Raw genomic sequence first — 16984 nt, 5'->3', positions numbered from 1 at the left:
TTGATGCTTGAAAGGTATAATACCTAAGTGGCAACCTTTTTGGTGAAAAAATACGAGAAACTATTAAATAATTGGATGGATATAATAAATAACTGACCACTTGCTGGCCTTTAATGAGACCAGGTCTTATCCCTGATGTGACACACCTCACTAGTGGGTTTTTTAAATTTGATTTAGCACAGGCAGAAAATAAAGTACCGTATTTTGAATTTTTATTGCCCCGAAGGAGGATGCGAGCCACTTCTGCTGCCTCGGGGGCCCGAAAGAACCTCCTATGCCCAGGGATGCCAAGTTGAACAAAACATATTTTATTGAATAAAAAACATTTTATTGGGGGAGGCTGAAGGGACCTTGCTGCCCTAGGAGTTGCCCTAATATATATATTAAAGGCTTTTTCTGTTGTGGGTTTTTTTTTTTTTTTTTTTTTTTGGTTTTTTGGATTTCATGCTCTTTATTCAGCTCATAGTGGTGAGGAGGAATCGTTGTTGTTGTTTGTTCCTTCTCCACCCGCTCCCTCTGCCCTCACAAGAACCGACCCCGCGGCGCGCGCGGGAAGAAGCTGCCAGCCGGCGCGCGCGGGCTTCCCTGGAGGGGCTCGGTGCTCCCGCGCTCCCTCTAGGGGACAGCTGCGCCCAGGCGGGTCACGTGCGCGGGTGACAGAAGCAGAAGCGGCGGCTTTCGGCAGCGGCTCCGCAGTTTCCAGCCGCCGCCGCCGAAAAAAGCAGCCGCAGCAGCAGCAGCAGCAGCGGCCGGGGTGGAGCGAGCGAGCGAGCGAGGGAGGCGAGCGGGAGAGAGAGCTCTGCGCCCTGGCGCGCTGTGCGTGAGTCTGTGGCGAGCTTGCAGCGGGCCCGCTCAGCTCCATGCGAAAGGATTGCGAGGGGGAAAGAGGAGGAGGAGGAGGAAGGAGAAGAAGAGGAGGAGGAGGCGGCAGCAGCAGCAACAGCAGCCATGGCGGGGCTCCACTGAAGGCAGCAGCAGCAGGCGGCGAGGGAGGAGAGGGGAAATCTCTGCGTTCCCTCCACCTCATCCCTGCCTGAGCTGAGCTGAGCTGGGCTGGGCTCTGCGTGGATTCCTCGCTTTATGCGCCGCTGAGACCTCCGGAGAGGACCCGGGGCCCCCGACGCCGCCACCCCAGCGCGCGGGGGGGAGGGTTGGGTGCTTTTGTTTTTAATTTGCCGCCCTCCCTTTCCATTCCGCCGCCCCCCCCCCCAGCAAGTCGTCGTCCTCCTCCTCGATTGCGTGTGTTGTGTGTGCGTGTGTCCCTCTCTCTCTCGGTGTGTATTGCAAACAAAGAGCCAGACCCACATCCGCGCAGCAGCGCGAGGGGAGAGAAAGGAGGAGAAGGAGCCACAGCCGAGAGCCAGAGGAGATCTCCTTGGATCGAGTATGGCGGATCGCAGCCTGGAGAGCCTCCCTCTGCCGCTGGAAGTGAGAGCCCGCCTGGCTGAGCTGGAGCTGGAATTATCGGAAGGTAAGGGCACCAAAAAAATAAAATAATGCACATTGTGGGTTGTTGTTTTTTTAAAAAAGCCATTTCTCCCTCGCCTTCCGCGGTGCCTCCCCCGTGCACAGCTGAGCCTCAGCATCCGAAGTGCTGGGAGGATGTAGGTGGAGAGGGAAACATCCCTTCCTCTGGGGAATTGAAGGTGGTGTTGGGGGGGGGGAGGAGATCTGAGGAGGGAGGGAAGGTAGGGTGGGGTGTGCAAGGTTAGGAGTGTGGTGTGTGTGTGTGTGTGTGGGAGCGTGAGCGAGCGAGCAACTGGCGGCATCTGAAATGATCTCTGGAAGGTTGATTTGTCCCCTCTGCAGTGTGTAACCTTTCGCCTCCAGCTCGTCTCGCCATCCCTTGTGTGTGTGTGTGTGGATGTGGCATGTTGTAATTGTTTCCTGTGGGTGTCAGTTTCTCCTCGTATGTGTGTGACATAGCCTAAGAAATGGTGTACGTGTGTGTGTGTGTGAAAAAAATCCCTGCTGAGATTCCTCCACCTCCCCCCTTCTTTCTCCTTGAAGCTTTTGGCCCAAAAAGGGGAGGGAGGATGAGAAAGAGATTGCTACGTTTATTTCTCCTGCTTTTTTAGTTTCTTAGGAAACTGGTTATTAATGTCATTTTGCTGAGGGTGTGGGGAAGAGCCCATTGATTCTTGATGGCGCCTGTTGTCTTCTTCTCCTTCTCCTCCTCCTCCTCCTCCTCCTCCTCTGGTACCATTTGGGCTGGCTGTGTATAAATATATAGGTTGTGTTCGGCTGGTGATATAAAAACACACACCGCCCATCTCCTCCTTTCCTTTCTCGCTATTCTGCTATTCTTCCTGCCACAGTGCTGGGAGAGATAGAGGAATGAGGCTTTTTTGGCAGGAAGATCTGCCGCTCCAATGTTGCTTGCATGCTTTATTACGGAGGATGGAAAAATCTTTAGGGCTGGGCTTGCAAGGACTCTCTCAGCCTGCCAAGAGAATACAGTTTTACTAAAAAAGAAAAGGACAAAAACACCTTCCCCCACCTACCGTATATGTTGGTGCAAATGCTATTTGAACGCATCCAGTGACATAATGCAAAGCCCATGCGTGAGATTCGCTATTTAATCAAGTTTCAGATATGAATAATAAGTGTTCCTTTATTACTTGTTTTTACCAACAGATTATTTTGCTTATTTCTGAAACTGAGTAACAGAGGGGCTTTTCGTTTTGTTTTTAGGCTTTTGCATAATTTAATTTTCTTGGTTTTTATTGAAGAGAGTGCAATTGTTCTACAGTTTGGTCCATTCTGACACTCCAGGAAGTTTACAAAGGGCATTATGCAATTTTCCTAGGGTTGTTTTCTTATTCTTTGGATAGATAATAAATACTGAAAAGGGATGGCATTTTAGGTATACGTTTTGGAACCCCTGCATTTGTTGCCGACTTGGAATGTGTGCATTCAGAAACCACACACATTTCCAGTAAGATTTCATGTGGTTCCATATTTCTCAGGCATAAGTCAGAATACGTCTCTCCTGCTGGCTATTCAAGTGCCTGAGAAAGGAATACTGTTAACTCTTGGTGAATATGGTGTTTTGTTTTTGAAAAAGGCTGCTCTTTTTATTTTTTGAAGGTTATTAGAAAAAATGGTTGAAATACAAGGGGGTGGGGTCCCCAGTATGTCCCGAATTGGGGACTGGAATAGTTCAAAACGTGGAATGTGTTTTCTCTTCTTCCATTCCCAGTCATCGTCCCCTCTGTGTGTGTAACGGTTTTATGAGGGCTTCTAGCCAGAAAGTAAAACTGCACTCAGACCATTTCCATCAGCAGGGAGGAGCTGGTGTTGACATTGTATTTTTCTTTTAACACTTTCTGAGGGAGGAGAGGACTCGAGGACCAAATCGCTGGGGTTGCTAGCCTTCTTTACATGCCTTTATCCTGACGGTGCCTTTTGCCAGTTCTGCAAAAACCTCAACTGTAGCAAGGGTTAAAGCAATATTGACTTATTCAAGCTTTCTGCACATCGATTTGGCATTTTCTAAGCTAACAGGGAGAGGCTGGAAGATTGCTACAGTATGTTGAATGTACCACCCTTATGCACAGAAGACTGTGTCAATGTACAGAAGCATGCTGTTAATAGTGGTAACGTTTCAGCACACATTTAACGCATCAGACTTGTAGATCCAGTGCAGAATTCCTCAAAAATAATAAAAGTGCAGGTTGAAAATTCTGAGGCAGAGAACAGATGGCCAATGTGTGGAACTCGCCTCCAATGTATATTGACTAAGTGGGATGTGATTAGCAACTCAGACACATAGATGGATCAAGTTCATTCTTGATGTGGTTGTGCAGTCTTATGCTTGCTTGCTTGCTCAGGAGTAAGGCCTACTATGCTAAATAGGGCTTACTCCCAGGTCAGTAAACATACACAAGATTTCAGCGGAAGTATGCTTATTTCAGAGTGTTTGATGCTGCTGTGAAATTAGTCAGCACACACACATATACACATATATATATTCTTTTGATTTCATATGCAGACTAACAAATTTGATTACTGTAGTTTGGATTATTTTAAAGAAATTGATTATCCAGCCAATACTGAAAATCTACAGTGAATCTGCCATTCATTTATGAGTTGTGGAATTATATCATATGGAGTGGCTTTGCTTTGATAAAGTGGTGTAAAGGCAAATGCTTCCAGTGAATTTAATGTCTGAAGCAATCCTATGCAAAATTTCTTGTAAGCAAATCCCTTTGAAGTAATTTGGATGTAGAATTGTAAACAGCCATGGGATTGGGCCGCAAGGCCTCACACTCACTTATTCAGAGTAGAAACAAGCATAGGTCAGGCAGTTGTTGTTTGTAAGAGGACTAAGTATCTGCTTCTTCCACTGATCTCTAAAGTCATTGGAAGTGTTGAGCACCTGGGAAAAGTCACTTTATACCAGCATGGCTAATATAGCTTAAATCTTGACACATTACTGCAGGGCGTGTCATTGCAGTTTTAAGACTGCACATATCCTTTGCAGATTAAAGGGGAACTTGAGTAGATTTCATATGTGCAAGCGTGTTTGCCTAAAAGTCCCCTTTGAGGAAGACTATCCAAAACGTGGGAACGGATGTGATTGTTAGATCTTTCGAGCTGAAGTACCTGCCCTATTAAAGGTTTTTTCTTGAGCGACTCTAAAACTTGCTACACTGTTTCACCAGCATAGTATCATTTTAATCATAGGCGTGCCAATTCATCTTTCTCTGGAAAAATAGCAACAACTGTTACCACTTCGTGAAATAATATTTATACAAGCACTAAGGCAACAACCCCAAACTCACCGTACTTGAGAGTAAACTGCTTTGAATTCAGATGGAATTACTTTTGAGTAAACATAGGTACTATGCTGCTAGAAAGCTGTTAGGTGCAGCATGATCCTAAACATGTTTACCCATAAGTATATTCAGTTGCATTCAATAGGACTTGATCCCTAATAATTGTGTTGAGGATTTCAGCCTAAGCGTATACTTAATATAGCAGGGGTGGGGAATTGTAGGTTTCTCTGTCTGACCTGCCCCTCTGCACCTGCCACTGAGCCTGCATCACACTGTTTGAGTGCTTTTGTTTGCCTGGAATGTGTCTTTGAATTGTGATAATGTCTCTTCATAGCCTGAATGAGGAGGTGTGTCAAAACCCCTGGCTTTTGTGTGGTTAGACTTTAGTGCCTGGTACAAATGCAAGGTGGCACTGTGGGTTAAACTACAGAGCCTAGAACTTGCAGATCAGAAGGTCAGCGGTTCGAATCCCTGTGATGGGGTGAGCTCCCGTTGCTCGCTCCCTGCTCCTGCCAACCTAGCAGTTCGAAAGCACCTCAAAGTGCAAGTAGATAAATAGGTACCGCTCCGGCGGGAAGATAAACGGCGTTTCCGTGCGCTTCTCTGGTTCACCAGAAGTTGCTTATTCATGCTGCCCACATGACCCGGAAGCTGTACGCCGGCTCCCTCGGCCAATAAAGTGAGATGAGCGCCGCAACCCCAGAGTCGGTCACGACTGGACCTAATGGTCAGGTGTCCCTTTACCTTTACCTTACAAATACAAGAGTCGCACCCATTGCTCTCCCCACTTTTAACCACTGGTATGTGGGCCCTGGGATGTTGCTTCTGTGGGCATGCAGCCCTTGGGCTGAAAAAGGTTCTAAACTCCTCCTTTACAACAGTTATGGGGTATCGTTTTCATGAATTAAGGACTCGGTATGCGTAGAATCTGTGTTGTGTCGTTTGACCTTGCTTCATCATCATCATCATCATAATTTTTAATTTGTATACCGCCTCTCTATCTTACAATACTCAAGGCGGTTTACAAGCTGAAGAAACAAAAAATGTACATCTTATAACAATCTAACGCAATACAAAAATGTGATAATAAAACAGAACTTTAAAATAGGCAACTTCTATCAAAAAAGTAACATTCAGCAATCATTAGAATAGTATAAAATAATAATATCAACATATAAACGTTAAACAGAAATCCACTCAACAGTTACAATAATATCTAAACTATAATCAATAAAACAACAGCAAGCCACAGTACATAAAACATTACAATACACATTGAGAAGCAGAGGGTAGAGCAAGGCGGGTGGAAGGAGGCCTTGCCTGATGGAGTCTCTCCATGTATGTATTCCTGTTCATTTATTTATTTGTTAAACTTGTATGCTGCCCTTCATCCGAAGATCTCAGGGCGGTTCACAGCATAGAAACATAAAACTAAAGAACACAAAATGCATAATAAGAACAAGCCAATAAACCGCCCCCTGCAACGAATCAATTCACTAGCAAACGGCCTGATTCACAACCAGCAGCGTACATGTACTTAGGTCAGCTTAGCCGCCTTGAAGTTACTAGAACCAAATCACACTTGGGTTTCACTGGGCCATATGTTGTTGACCATGCACCCCGCATGAGTAGCAAGCAGCTCCGCCATAAAACACAGAAGACATGTTTCACCTGCAAATGGTGTGCATCCTAGGTTGCGTGGAGTACATTGTGTAGCACAGGAACTAGGTTTTTAGATGCCAGGGCCAATGTGGGTTATCATTATCATTGTTAGAGGCATGCCACTTTGTTCAGCCAGACCTTTTCCTAAGTTTGTGCAGGCACCTTGTGTAATGGGTGTGTTGACTGCAGATGGAACTGGCATGTTTGGCACATATGGCGTGAGGCGTGATCAAGGTCCGTCAAACTCTACCTATGGAATGATGCGCTTTTCGCTGCTTCTGTTGAGTGTGATTCACAAGTGTTCCGTGGAGGGGGGGGACATGAGAGATAATATTCAGATTCCCAGCCCTACCTAGGGATGCCAGGGAGTGAACCTGGGATTTTCTCATTTGTTTTGTGAGACTATATCCTCCCTCCCATCTTTGTGTTATCATTTTAGTCAACAGATGAAGTCATAGCAATGGCTGACATCTAGGAAAGCAAATCTAACCAATTAAGACACAGACAAGGCTAGAATGACATGCCCCATTGCCTGGAACAGGTATAGCAGGTGCAATGCTCTCCAAATGATTTGGACTACAACTCCTAGCCAGCATAGCCAGGGGGTAAGGGATGATGGGAGTTGTAGTCCACAACATCTGGCAGGGAGCATGTTGGCTACCCCAGTCTACTCTCTAGAGAAGGAACCTTTTTGTTGGTTCTTACAAAAGGCTTTTGTGCTGTGGAGACAATGGATGCAACACCGAAAATTATTGTACCTGTACTTGGGGGCGAGGTTGTGACTTTGAGTTCATGGGGTCAATCAAGAGGTACTAGCCAGGTTGGCTATGCTGTCCCTCCACAGCTGGAGGCAGAATTGTCTCTGCATTCTAGCTGCTGGAAACCACAGGAGGGGAGAGTGGTCGTGCGCTCCAGTCCCATGTGCAAGTTTCCCAAAGGCATCTGGGTGGCCCCTGTGAGAGCAGAATGCTGGACTAGGTGGGCCATTGGCCTCATCTAGCCTCTTCTTATGCTCTGAGATTATGCTAGCCTTGCAAAGTAGCTGGTTGGAGCAGGGGGCTGTAGTTCAGTGTTGTTATCCTGGGATACTGATTTTTTTTTGGGAGGGGGGAAGAAAGAAAATGCAGTGTGTTTGTGTGTGAAGTTGATTGTAGCATCAACGCAATTAATGAAGGTCTGGAGTGGGTGAAGGGAGGCAAGGTAAGGTAGGCAGAGAGTTTCAACAGTTAGTTCATACTATGCCTACCCATAGATGGACAAAATGGGAACAGTAGTTATGTTGCAAGGTTACTGGAGGAAAGGAAGAACACAAATAAAAAGAGTAAAGCACTTCAGACATTGTTGTTTCCCATCGGTAATAAGTACTACACGTTGAATGACTATCAGTAATCTGAATAATGTTATGCAGGCACATGATGCTGTTACCTTGCAAAAGATAAGTAGGCCTCAGCGTGGTTGAAGGATGGATGAAACATTGACTTAAGAGTTTTCCAAAGGGACACCAGGATAGACAAGTAATGCACAAATAGTGGATGCGATTTTATTTTGTCATGTTACAGGCCCAGGTTTTTAACCCTTGATTTGAAAAAGAGACGTAGTGTGTGTTTCTAAATGGCAGAGTTTAAGCCGGCTGATAATGTTCCTCTTTAAAGGCCCCACGGATGGAATTCAAGATTTCCGATTCGGTTATTTTCTTTAATGTGAGCTGGAAGCTGAGCTGCATCCAGACAAGGGCCTCCAAAAGCTTATCAGGCAACCTATCCATGTCCCCTGTGTGTAAGCTAGCCTAATCTCTCAGAGAAGGTGAAAATGTGTTGTGCACTCTAAATGACACGTCTCAAGGTAAGCACTGAGGCTTAATTTTATGACACTGCTGTAAACTTCACTGGAGGTGTTTCTGGTCTATTTTGAGAACGGGAGAGATGTGTAAAAGCTTTGCTTAAAGTACAGCAGTGGAAGTATGATCTTCTAGGAAAGTGTGATTCTGCAATCACATCCCATGGAAGTCATGCTCACTGATTTCAGTAGGGCTTCCTTCCATGTACTCTCATGTTCACTGATATTTATAAGAGGCAAGAGAGAGAGAGAGAGCAACTCTGTTCAGCCATCATAAAAATATAAACTGGATGGCCAGATATAGTTTGCATGTTCTGCATTCATGAGAAATGTACTAAACCTAACATTAGTTGGCTGCCTGTTGAGCTGGTCATTTGACTTGTTCTGAGACACTGATAAAGGAAGAAGTCCAACGCAGGGCTGGATTAAGAAACATAATGGCTTTATGGATATTTATGGATATCCACATCTACATGCCAATGCTCTTCACTCTCTGAATCAATAGCGACAAGTTTCTATACAACCATGAGAATTGGGTACCGTGGCAGATTTCCATGCTGGAAGAGAGGTGGGGTGGACATGTAAGAAAATAAAGTGATTAAAAGTAGAAGCACCAGAGTACATACAAGTTGATGGCCAAGTTCCTCATCTCTTTGAAAATATGCTTGCCTTTTTTCTAGTAGGTTTATTTGGTGCTTCCATAAGTCTGCAAGCACTTCCATTGACACTGAAGTATGACGCTTGTGTGGCTGAATCAAGCTTCTTGAGGTTTGATGTAAGTCCCCAAGCCAGCTGTTCTTTGAATATTTATGAGTCTCAAGCTTTTCAGCCCTGAGGTAACAGTTTACAGGATTCATCATCTTGTTTTCTGGGATAGTTTGGAGGTAATTGCTGGATGCACACCATATATTTAAAACTTCTCCCCCTACAAGGTTCATGGGAACTGTACAATTCCCAATGCCCTTAGCAAACTACAGTTTCCAAGACTATTTTGGGGGCATGTGATTTAAATGTACGGTGTGTCTTGCAGCCAATGATAGGAATGCTTGTGGAGTTTTAGAAGTGTATTTGTAAGATTATCAAAGCCCTGAGAGAATCTCTTTAAAAAGTGTATTGGCACTTTACAACCACTGAAAGGCTCTGGAAAGAAAGAGTTCTGCATGCCTCAAGTGGCTTCATCAATACATTGGGTTGTATCAAAGTGTTACTCATAGTAGACCCACTGAAATTAATGTGCCTACCCAAGTTACTCGTGTCCTTTAATTTCAGTGGGCCTGCTCATATCCAAGTCTAGTATTGGATACAATGGAAATGTCATATCAAGTTCAGAAACAAAATAAAAACATTCCTTCCAGTAGCACCTTAGAGACCAACTAAGTTTGTTATTGGTATGAGCTTTTGTGTGCATGCACACTTCTTCAGATACGAGTTCAGAAAGTCTTGCTCCCAAGCAATCCATGTATAGGATTCATTTGAAAACCTTTTCATTTATTTAGGTAATTTATAACCCACTCTTCATTTAAAATCAATTCCAAGGCAGGGTACAACATAAAAATATATGGCACGCAATAAAATCAAACCATCTGAAAAAATCAAGCTACCACAATAAATCAGGTTTACACCACAGTACCATGAGAATGACAAAATATCTCCCCCAGTCAGCTAACCAGCATAAATAAAAAAAATGTATTTTGCAAGATGCCTCAAACAAATTTTTGAGGGGAAGGCATGTTCCTATACCAGCTTCTTTTTATTGGTTTGAAATGTTTTAGTTGAAATCCCATACCCATTTATGTAGGAGTAAGTTCTACTGGACTCACTGGACTTATTTCTCAGTCGACAGGGGAAGAAGGTCTGTAGCTCAGTGATAGTCACTGGTAGTCATTATCTATAAAGTTCTGAGTGCATAATCAGTTCTTTGCTTGCACGGTGCTGTTGGAATTGCATCTTCTCAGCCTCCCTCTAGAGATTAATTTGTTGTTGTTTTTTGGATTTATTAGATCATTGTGTGCCGCTTGATTTTTGGCAATTTTCCTCTCCCTCTTCTTCTGTCCGTTATGTGTCTTCCTTCTTCATAAGGGAGCAAGGTCTCCCTTGTACCATACTGAGTGCTGTCAGCAAAAAATAAGAGAGCTTTCACAAAGATAATGTGGCTGGCAAGCTTCCTCATGCAGGAAGAGGCCAAATCCACATCCCTAGATATGCTGACTAGTTAAAAGTCAGAAACCTTGGTTAGCGCCCTATGAAGATACTTGCCAACTGAATCTGTACCAAAGGGCTGTTTCTAAGAGTAGGAAGTATGAATAAGCTATCATCAGACTTTCCACAACCCTATGATCTTGGGATATAACCTTACTTCTTTCTGGGCTCGTGAGTACATTATGATCTTCCAGGATTTTCCCTAGCGTCTTTGCTATCTCTTCCAGTGAAATTCTAGAGGCATGCAATAGGTATCCTTACAACAAATTCTCACAGTCCTCCTTGCTGCTAAAGTTGTCTCAATTACCTTATTGAACGCTATATTGTTTTTGTGTGTGTGTGTGTGTGTGTGTGTGTGTAAAGAGGTAAAATGTGCACCCAGCACGTTCATCTGTCCAGTAGAGTTTGCAGATCTCACAAGACTGGAAGCCTGTTTTGTTTGTTTTAACTTGAACACTCAAGAATATGCTGTTGAAAACACAATAAAGTAATTAAAAACACACACACACTTTAAATGATTTAGGCTTAAAATTAATCTGGTAGATTACAGGAAACATGCTCATCCTGATGTCCAAAGATGTGTTGGCATGGTTGAAACTCATCATGTACAATAAACATTTAGAACTATCTCCACAGCGCTGTGGTTTTGCCAGAGTTTGCTTTAGTACCTTTATCACTGACATACACTGGGCTTTCTTGTGATGCTCTGTTACATAAATCTGAATTGTTTGTTCTGTTATTAATAGCAAAGCAGAACAGCTTGTAATTTGTTTTATTTGTGTGGTCCTTTGTCAAATCAGTTGTCATTCTTTACCTGTTACCATTACAATATTGTCACACATTTACACAGCCCTTTCCTTCCAATTGCAAGTCTTACTTGGCCGTGACATTCAGATATTTGTGTTTGGTGTGGCAACTTACAGTTCTGCTTAAAAAAATATTTGATTTAAGGTCACTTTGTCCTGTTGAAATCACTGGAATTGAACCTGTTAATTAAGCCTGTTCAAATGCAAATAATTCAGTTTAAGTAGGCTGCAGATTGGGCTGCCCATGTTGTCCTTTAAAAGCTATATACTTAAAAATGAGTTTCTATATTTAGTGGCATTTTCAATTAAGGCTGGCAGTTCAAAATATCCCTTAATCAGTCAATGGAGATGGTAAATGTTCCCTTAAGGAAAAAAGAAAGATTAAAAAGAGAATCAGTGGTTGACTTGCAACTGCAATATTTCTGGAATAACATGAGCATGTGAGTAGACTACTGTAGAATAATGAATGTTTCTCTAAAGGGGCAGTGATAGCTCCCTTCAGGTTTTCATAGAGTAACACACTTGTGTGTTTGCATGAGAGAAAAGATCCTAAAGGTGCAATATTTCCTTCACGCTGATGAATGCACCAACTGTACTGTAGTTTTTTTGGTGGCGGCTTTCTGTGTTAACTATCAAGCAGAACATATATATATATCTTTTTCCCATTTAGCAGTGCTGCTTTAATTCTGCAACAACTGTCAGGCATGATAGCTTGCTGCTCAGTAAGAAATTGCCACAGTACTGGAGGGCTTGACAGACTCTTAAAGCTTGCAAAATTATGTATGCACTCATTGCCCCCAATTCATCCCATCTCTCTACTGGGCAAGCCTAGCCATTAAGAGATGGCTGAAAAGAAAGGCAGGAAAGAGCAGGTAGGGACAAAAAGGAAGTCTAGAAGTTCAGAATTAGTTACATAGCTAAAGGTAAAAAGGTAAAGGACCCCTGACAATTAAGTCCGGTTGTGGACGACTCTGGGGTTGCAGCGCTCATCTTGCTTTACAGGTTGAGGGAGCCGGCGTTTGTCCTTAGACAGTTTTTCTGGGTCATGTGGCCAGCATGACTAAGCCGCTTCTGGCGCAGCAGAACACCAAAACCAGAGCAGTGCACTGTTATATCTTATATCAGCACGGGAACATTGTTTACCTTCCTGTCACAACAGTACCTATTTATCTACTTGCACTTTTTGGTGTGCTTTCGAACTGCTAGGTTGAAAGGAGCTGGGACTGAGCAATGGGAGCTCACCCCATTGCGGGGATTTGAACCGCCGACCTTCTAATCGGAAAGTCCAAGAGGCTCAGTGGTTTAGACCACAGCGGCACCCACGTCCCTCCAGTTACTGGTACATAGCTTGTTTAGTCATGTCTGACTCTTCGTGACCCCGTGGACCAGAGCATGCCAGGCACTCCTGTCTTCCACTGCCTCCCACAGTTTGGTCAAACTCATGTTCGTAGCTTCAAGAACAGTGTCCAACCATCTCGTCTTCTGTTGTCCCCTTCTCCTTGTGCCCTCAATCTTTCCCAGCATCAGGGTCTTTTCCAGGGAGTCTTCTCTTCTCATGAGGTGGCCAAAGTATTGGAGCCTCAGCTTCATGATCTGTCCTTCCAGTGAGCACTCAGAGCTGATTTCCTTGAGAATGGAGAAGTTTGATCTTCTTGCAGTCCAAGCCAGATAACCAAATTACATTCAATGATAGCCACATGTTAAAGCAAACATACTTTATTTGGCGGTTTGTATTTTGGAGAAAAAACTGCAGTGGACCCTGATCCAGAATGGGCTCCTGATTCAGATTATTTGCAGTAAGCAGCAATTTTGGAAGCAAAATACAGCCAGCAGGGAGTGGGGTTTGTTTTGTTTTTTAAGCCCCAGTAGAAAACCAGCAGAAGTCCATACTCTATATTGGGACCTTACAACTGCTTAATCTCAGTAAGAAAAGTGGTCAGGGTTGAGCACTGTTGTCTAACACAATGGTTCAACCCCTAAAGTCTTTTTTTTACTGTGAGATAAGCCTGAGTCGAATGGTGCTTATGCCAGGGGTAGCAGTGCACAGATAGAACTGTTGCTATAAGGTCAGAAACTGGTACAGAATTTTGCATCTGAAGATTTTTATATGTATTTAGGGTCATAGCTTTTGCAATTGCAGAGAAAAGTGTGGAAATGTGTGGAGAGCAAACAAACAAACAACCGGGACCTTCCATTGTTGATTCTAGTGAATGCTTCCTGATCTATCGCTCATCTATACACAACCCTTCTCTTTTTCCACCTCTTCTTAGGTGTCCCTTTCTCTCAGACTTCTGCCAACACCATCCTTGCTTGTGTATTCCCCTCCTGAGGTTGAGATTCATACACTTTCTTGTTGTTTTGAATCCCATCAGCCGCTATCAACATGTTCCAAGAGTTCAAGCTTCTAGAAATATATGTTAATATGAATAGTTTTATGCAGTGTCTGCATCTAGTTGGACAGCCAGCTGACATACAGTGTAGTGAACTCATTATAGGCATCCCAGAGCTACTGGATTTGTTTTAAAATGAGGCTCTCACCTGCCTTTACTGTGTCTCTAGAAAGGTTATGCAGAATCTGCAGAGACTGGAGAAACTAGTTCTTCTCCCTTCCCATGTCAGGAGAAGTATACCCTGTTGTATTTGACAAGAAGCATCTAGCGTGCCCAGGGCAGAAGTGAGGGAACACAGAGCAGAAGTATCTGTTGTAAGAGTTGATGGCTACCACCATTGCTCTGGCAAAATGGTAGCAGTGCAGGGCCTCTTCATCTAGGCTGGTCGCAACCTGGCATGGCAATTGACACCTGAAACCTGCAAGAGACTACAGAAGTGTTGTAAATGAACAGGGATGTACAGGTTTGTAATGTTTAAACCCAGTGATTATCTTCAGGGGTCTCTAGATACACACACCTGGCGTGCTCTGGTCCATGGGGTCACGAAGAGTCGGACACGACTAAACGACTAAACAACAACAACAGATACACACACACACACACACACACACACAGCCAAAAATATTTGGAATTCTGGAGTGTCTAGAAATTCAGGAGCAGCAATAGAGGTGGATGGAAGACAGTGACCAGCTACAAAACTCATGGGATTAGTCTTAAGTTTACTGACACTTGAAGAATTAGAATTGTCTAAAACACCAAAGGACGTATGCCAGAGGCACACACCACTTCTCAAAGATACCTGTTCTGCATTTGATAACATTACATTTTTTATTACTTGTATTAAGATAACTTTTTTTTGCAGCTTATCTTTCAGTTGATCCAAGATCACTATTTGGAACCTATATTTCAAACCCATTTCTGTGCCCAAAAGTGACACCCCTGAATTGAGTTAATATCTAAATGCGCAGAATCTTGGATCATCTCACCTGTCATTAAATATTTCCTGCTTCTATTGTAAAGCCAACAATGAGTAGCTCATATCCAGATGGCCATACAAACCTTGCCACAACCCGTCATGTTTTCAACCACCCTAAATTTTATGTAGTGTGGCCTCCTTTGAAAGATTGTTGTTCTATAATTTATTTTGGCAAAAGTGTGACTGGGGCAATGAGCTCTTTTCTGCTATAAAACGTAACTACATTTAAGGGTGGAAGCAACAGGGTCTGGAGAAAGTGGTCTGTGGCAGAAATTTGGGGGTTTGCAGAATCTGGCAAGGTATTATTTCCAAGGATATTGTTGGCAGTTTATAGGATTAAAATCAGGAATGCAAAAAAGTTTCATGAAATTGCCCAAAGTAACTAATCTTAAACAAAAGCTGGGTACATACAAGCCATTGTTTGGCTAGTACTTTATTGTCTATAAGACAAATAGCAGCAGTGAAGCTCATCGGATGCTAAAAGCGCCCTAAATACGTTATTGCCTTCAAGACAGCAGTTTTTCAAATGGTGGCTTGAAAACAATAATAACACACTTAAAAGAATGAGAAAGAAACCTCCAGGCTGGGATTAAAAACCCATCTTTGATGTGTCTAGATGTTACAGAGTAGCATGACAATTGCTGACAGACAATTATTTCTAGTTAGCAAGACAAACAAGTATACGCTGCCATACACAAATGCTATTTATATTCCTAGTTCAGTGTTTAGGATTGGAGATTCTCTGCTGAATATTTCTTTCGGGTTCTAATTCCCAGAACCTTTTAGAATACCAAAAGATTGCCATGTCAGTTTTACTGTTGTGTGTTTTCGTATATTGATATACAGTAATACTAATACAAGGAGCCTTCTTAATAATGAATGTCTCAGTGCAGATAGTTCACAAGAGGAAAAACATTTTGCCTTCTGGTACCATTCCTGCTTCACTCAGACTCAGCATTCCTTTGTCTCTCTTGTTTCATCAACAAGATTCTCCCTTGAAGCTCATCTTAAATCAGGCCTAAAAATGACTTGCAGTGGTGCAGAGGTTGGTAGGTTGCTGCTGCTTGTGAGTTGAGCATGGCTCCCTGCAGTTCTACGCGACAAGGGAGCCTAGAACATATTTGTTATCCTTAAGAATATTGATTCCTACTTTGGCTCTTTTTTGTTAGACCACTCCTAGAACAGGCATAGTACTAGTCTGTTCAGTTATGTCTCCCTCACTGCAGCCTACCTAGTAATGTACAAGATTAATAAAACAGCTAAGAGGACATCAAGCAAACAGGTAAGAGTTTAGCTGCTGCTACTTTTCAGAACCTTTTCAAGTTTTGAGTGTGCACATAGCTCAGGGGTCAGCAAACTTTTTCAGCAGGGGGCCGGTCCACTGTCCCTCAGACCTGGTGGGGGGCTGGACTACTATATATTTTTTTTAAAGAAAAAGAACGAATTCCTATGCCCCACCAATAAACGAGAGATGCATTTTAAATAAAAGGACACATTCTACTCATGTAAAAACACGCTGATTCACAGACCGTCCGCGGGCTGGATTTAGGCGGCGATTGGGCCGGATCCAGCCCCCTGGCCTTAGTTAGTCCCCAGCTCCCATTTGGTGAGCCTCCTAAGGCAGCAGAAGCTATTACCCCCACTTCACACACACAGAGCCCTCTTGGGTGCTATTTTAACAATACACCCACCATTCCTTTAAAGAACAGTCTTTTCTCCTATTACTCTGATTTTTGTTCTTATCAGGGACTGAACCATTTTACCTGAGGAACCACATCAGCTCTTTATTGCTCCTCTTTGGTGTAGCTTTATATTTTCCTCCCTTTAAACCCCCCCCCCCCCGCTTTTTGGATCTTTCCCAGTTCCCTTTATCTGTACCTGGCTGTGACCCAGCTCAAGCTGATTGTCAATTAGGCCTCTCAGCTGTACTGGCCTCAGCTTGCATCCAAACACTCTTGTGGCTGGGAATTAACCAATTCCTCGCCCGTCTGGACTGTGCAATGCTTTCCTATGTATAAATTATTATTCTTTTACCAGCTCTTCCCTCCCACCCACACCCACCCCGTTCTCTTCCATTGCAGGCTTAGCCGCAGCAATTAGCAGAAGATAATCTGAAAGTAACAATAGGATAATAGGTTTATTAGGGCCCACTAAAATGCCACCTGTACAGTTAAAAGCACATGGTTCCTCCAAAAGAATCCTGGGAATTGTAGTTTGTTAAATTGCAGCTCTTTGTAAAAGCCACGTGTTTGATGGGAACCTTTATTCAGGATTGATGTTAGGATAGGACCTAAGGCTGTGCCAAAGGCTGTAGGAAGGGGGAAACGACGGGTG

The 16984-nt window shown here is 43.4% G+C and overlaps 1 protein-coding gene across 6 annotated transcripts in view; it reads left to right on the top strand.

Annotated features, from left to right (window-relative positions):
- The first annotated feature begins 746 nt into the window (after nt 1-746).
- Nucleotides 747-16984, top strand: part of DIP2C (disco interacting protein 2 homolog C) — a 292197-nt gene continuing 275959 nt past the window's right edge. For 4 of the 6 annotated variants that reach the window (XM_077936762.1, XM_077936761.1, XM_028750165.2 and 1 more), the window contains exon 1: nt 747-1471. In XM_077936762.1, coding sequence (XP_077792888.1) covers nt 1387-1471 — 85 coding nt within the window. In that variant the 5' untranslated portion in view covers nt 747-1386. The remainder of the gene's footprint in view (nt 1472-16984) is intronic. The other 2 variants (XM_028750168.2, XM_028750166.2) reach the window with 1 other exon arrangement.

The sequence above is a fragment of the Podarcis muralis genome, chromosome 12, assembly GCF_964188315.1.
Source record: "Podarcis muralis chromosome 12, rPodMur119.hap1.1, whole genome shotgun sequence".
NCBI lineage: Eukaryota > Metazoa > Chordata > Lepidosauria > Squamata > Lacertidae > Podarcis > Podarcis muralis.
Note: the sequence above shows the minus strand (reverse complement) of the source record. Positions and strands in the feature narration are given on the sequence as shown.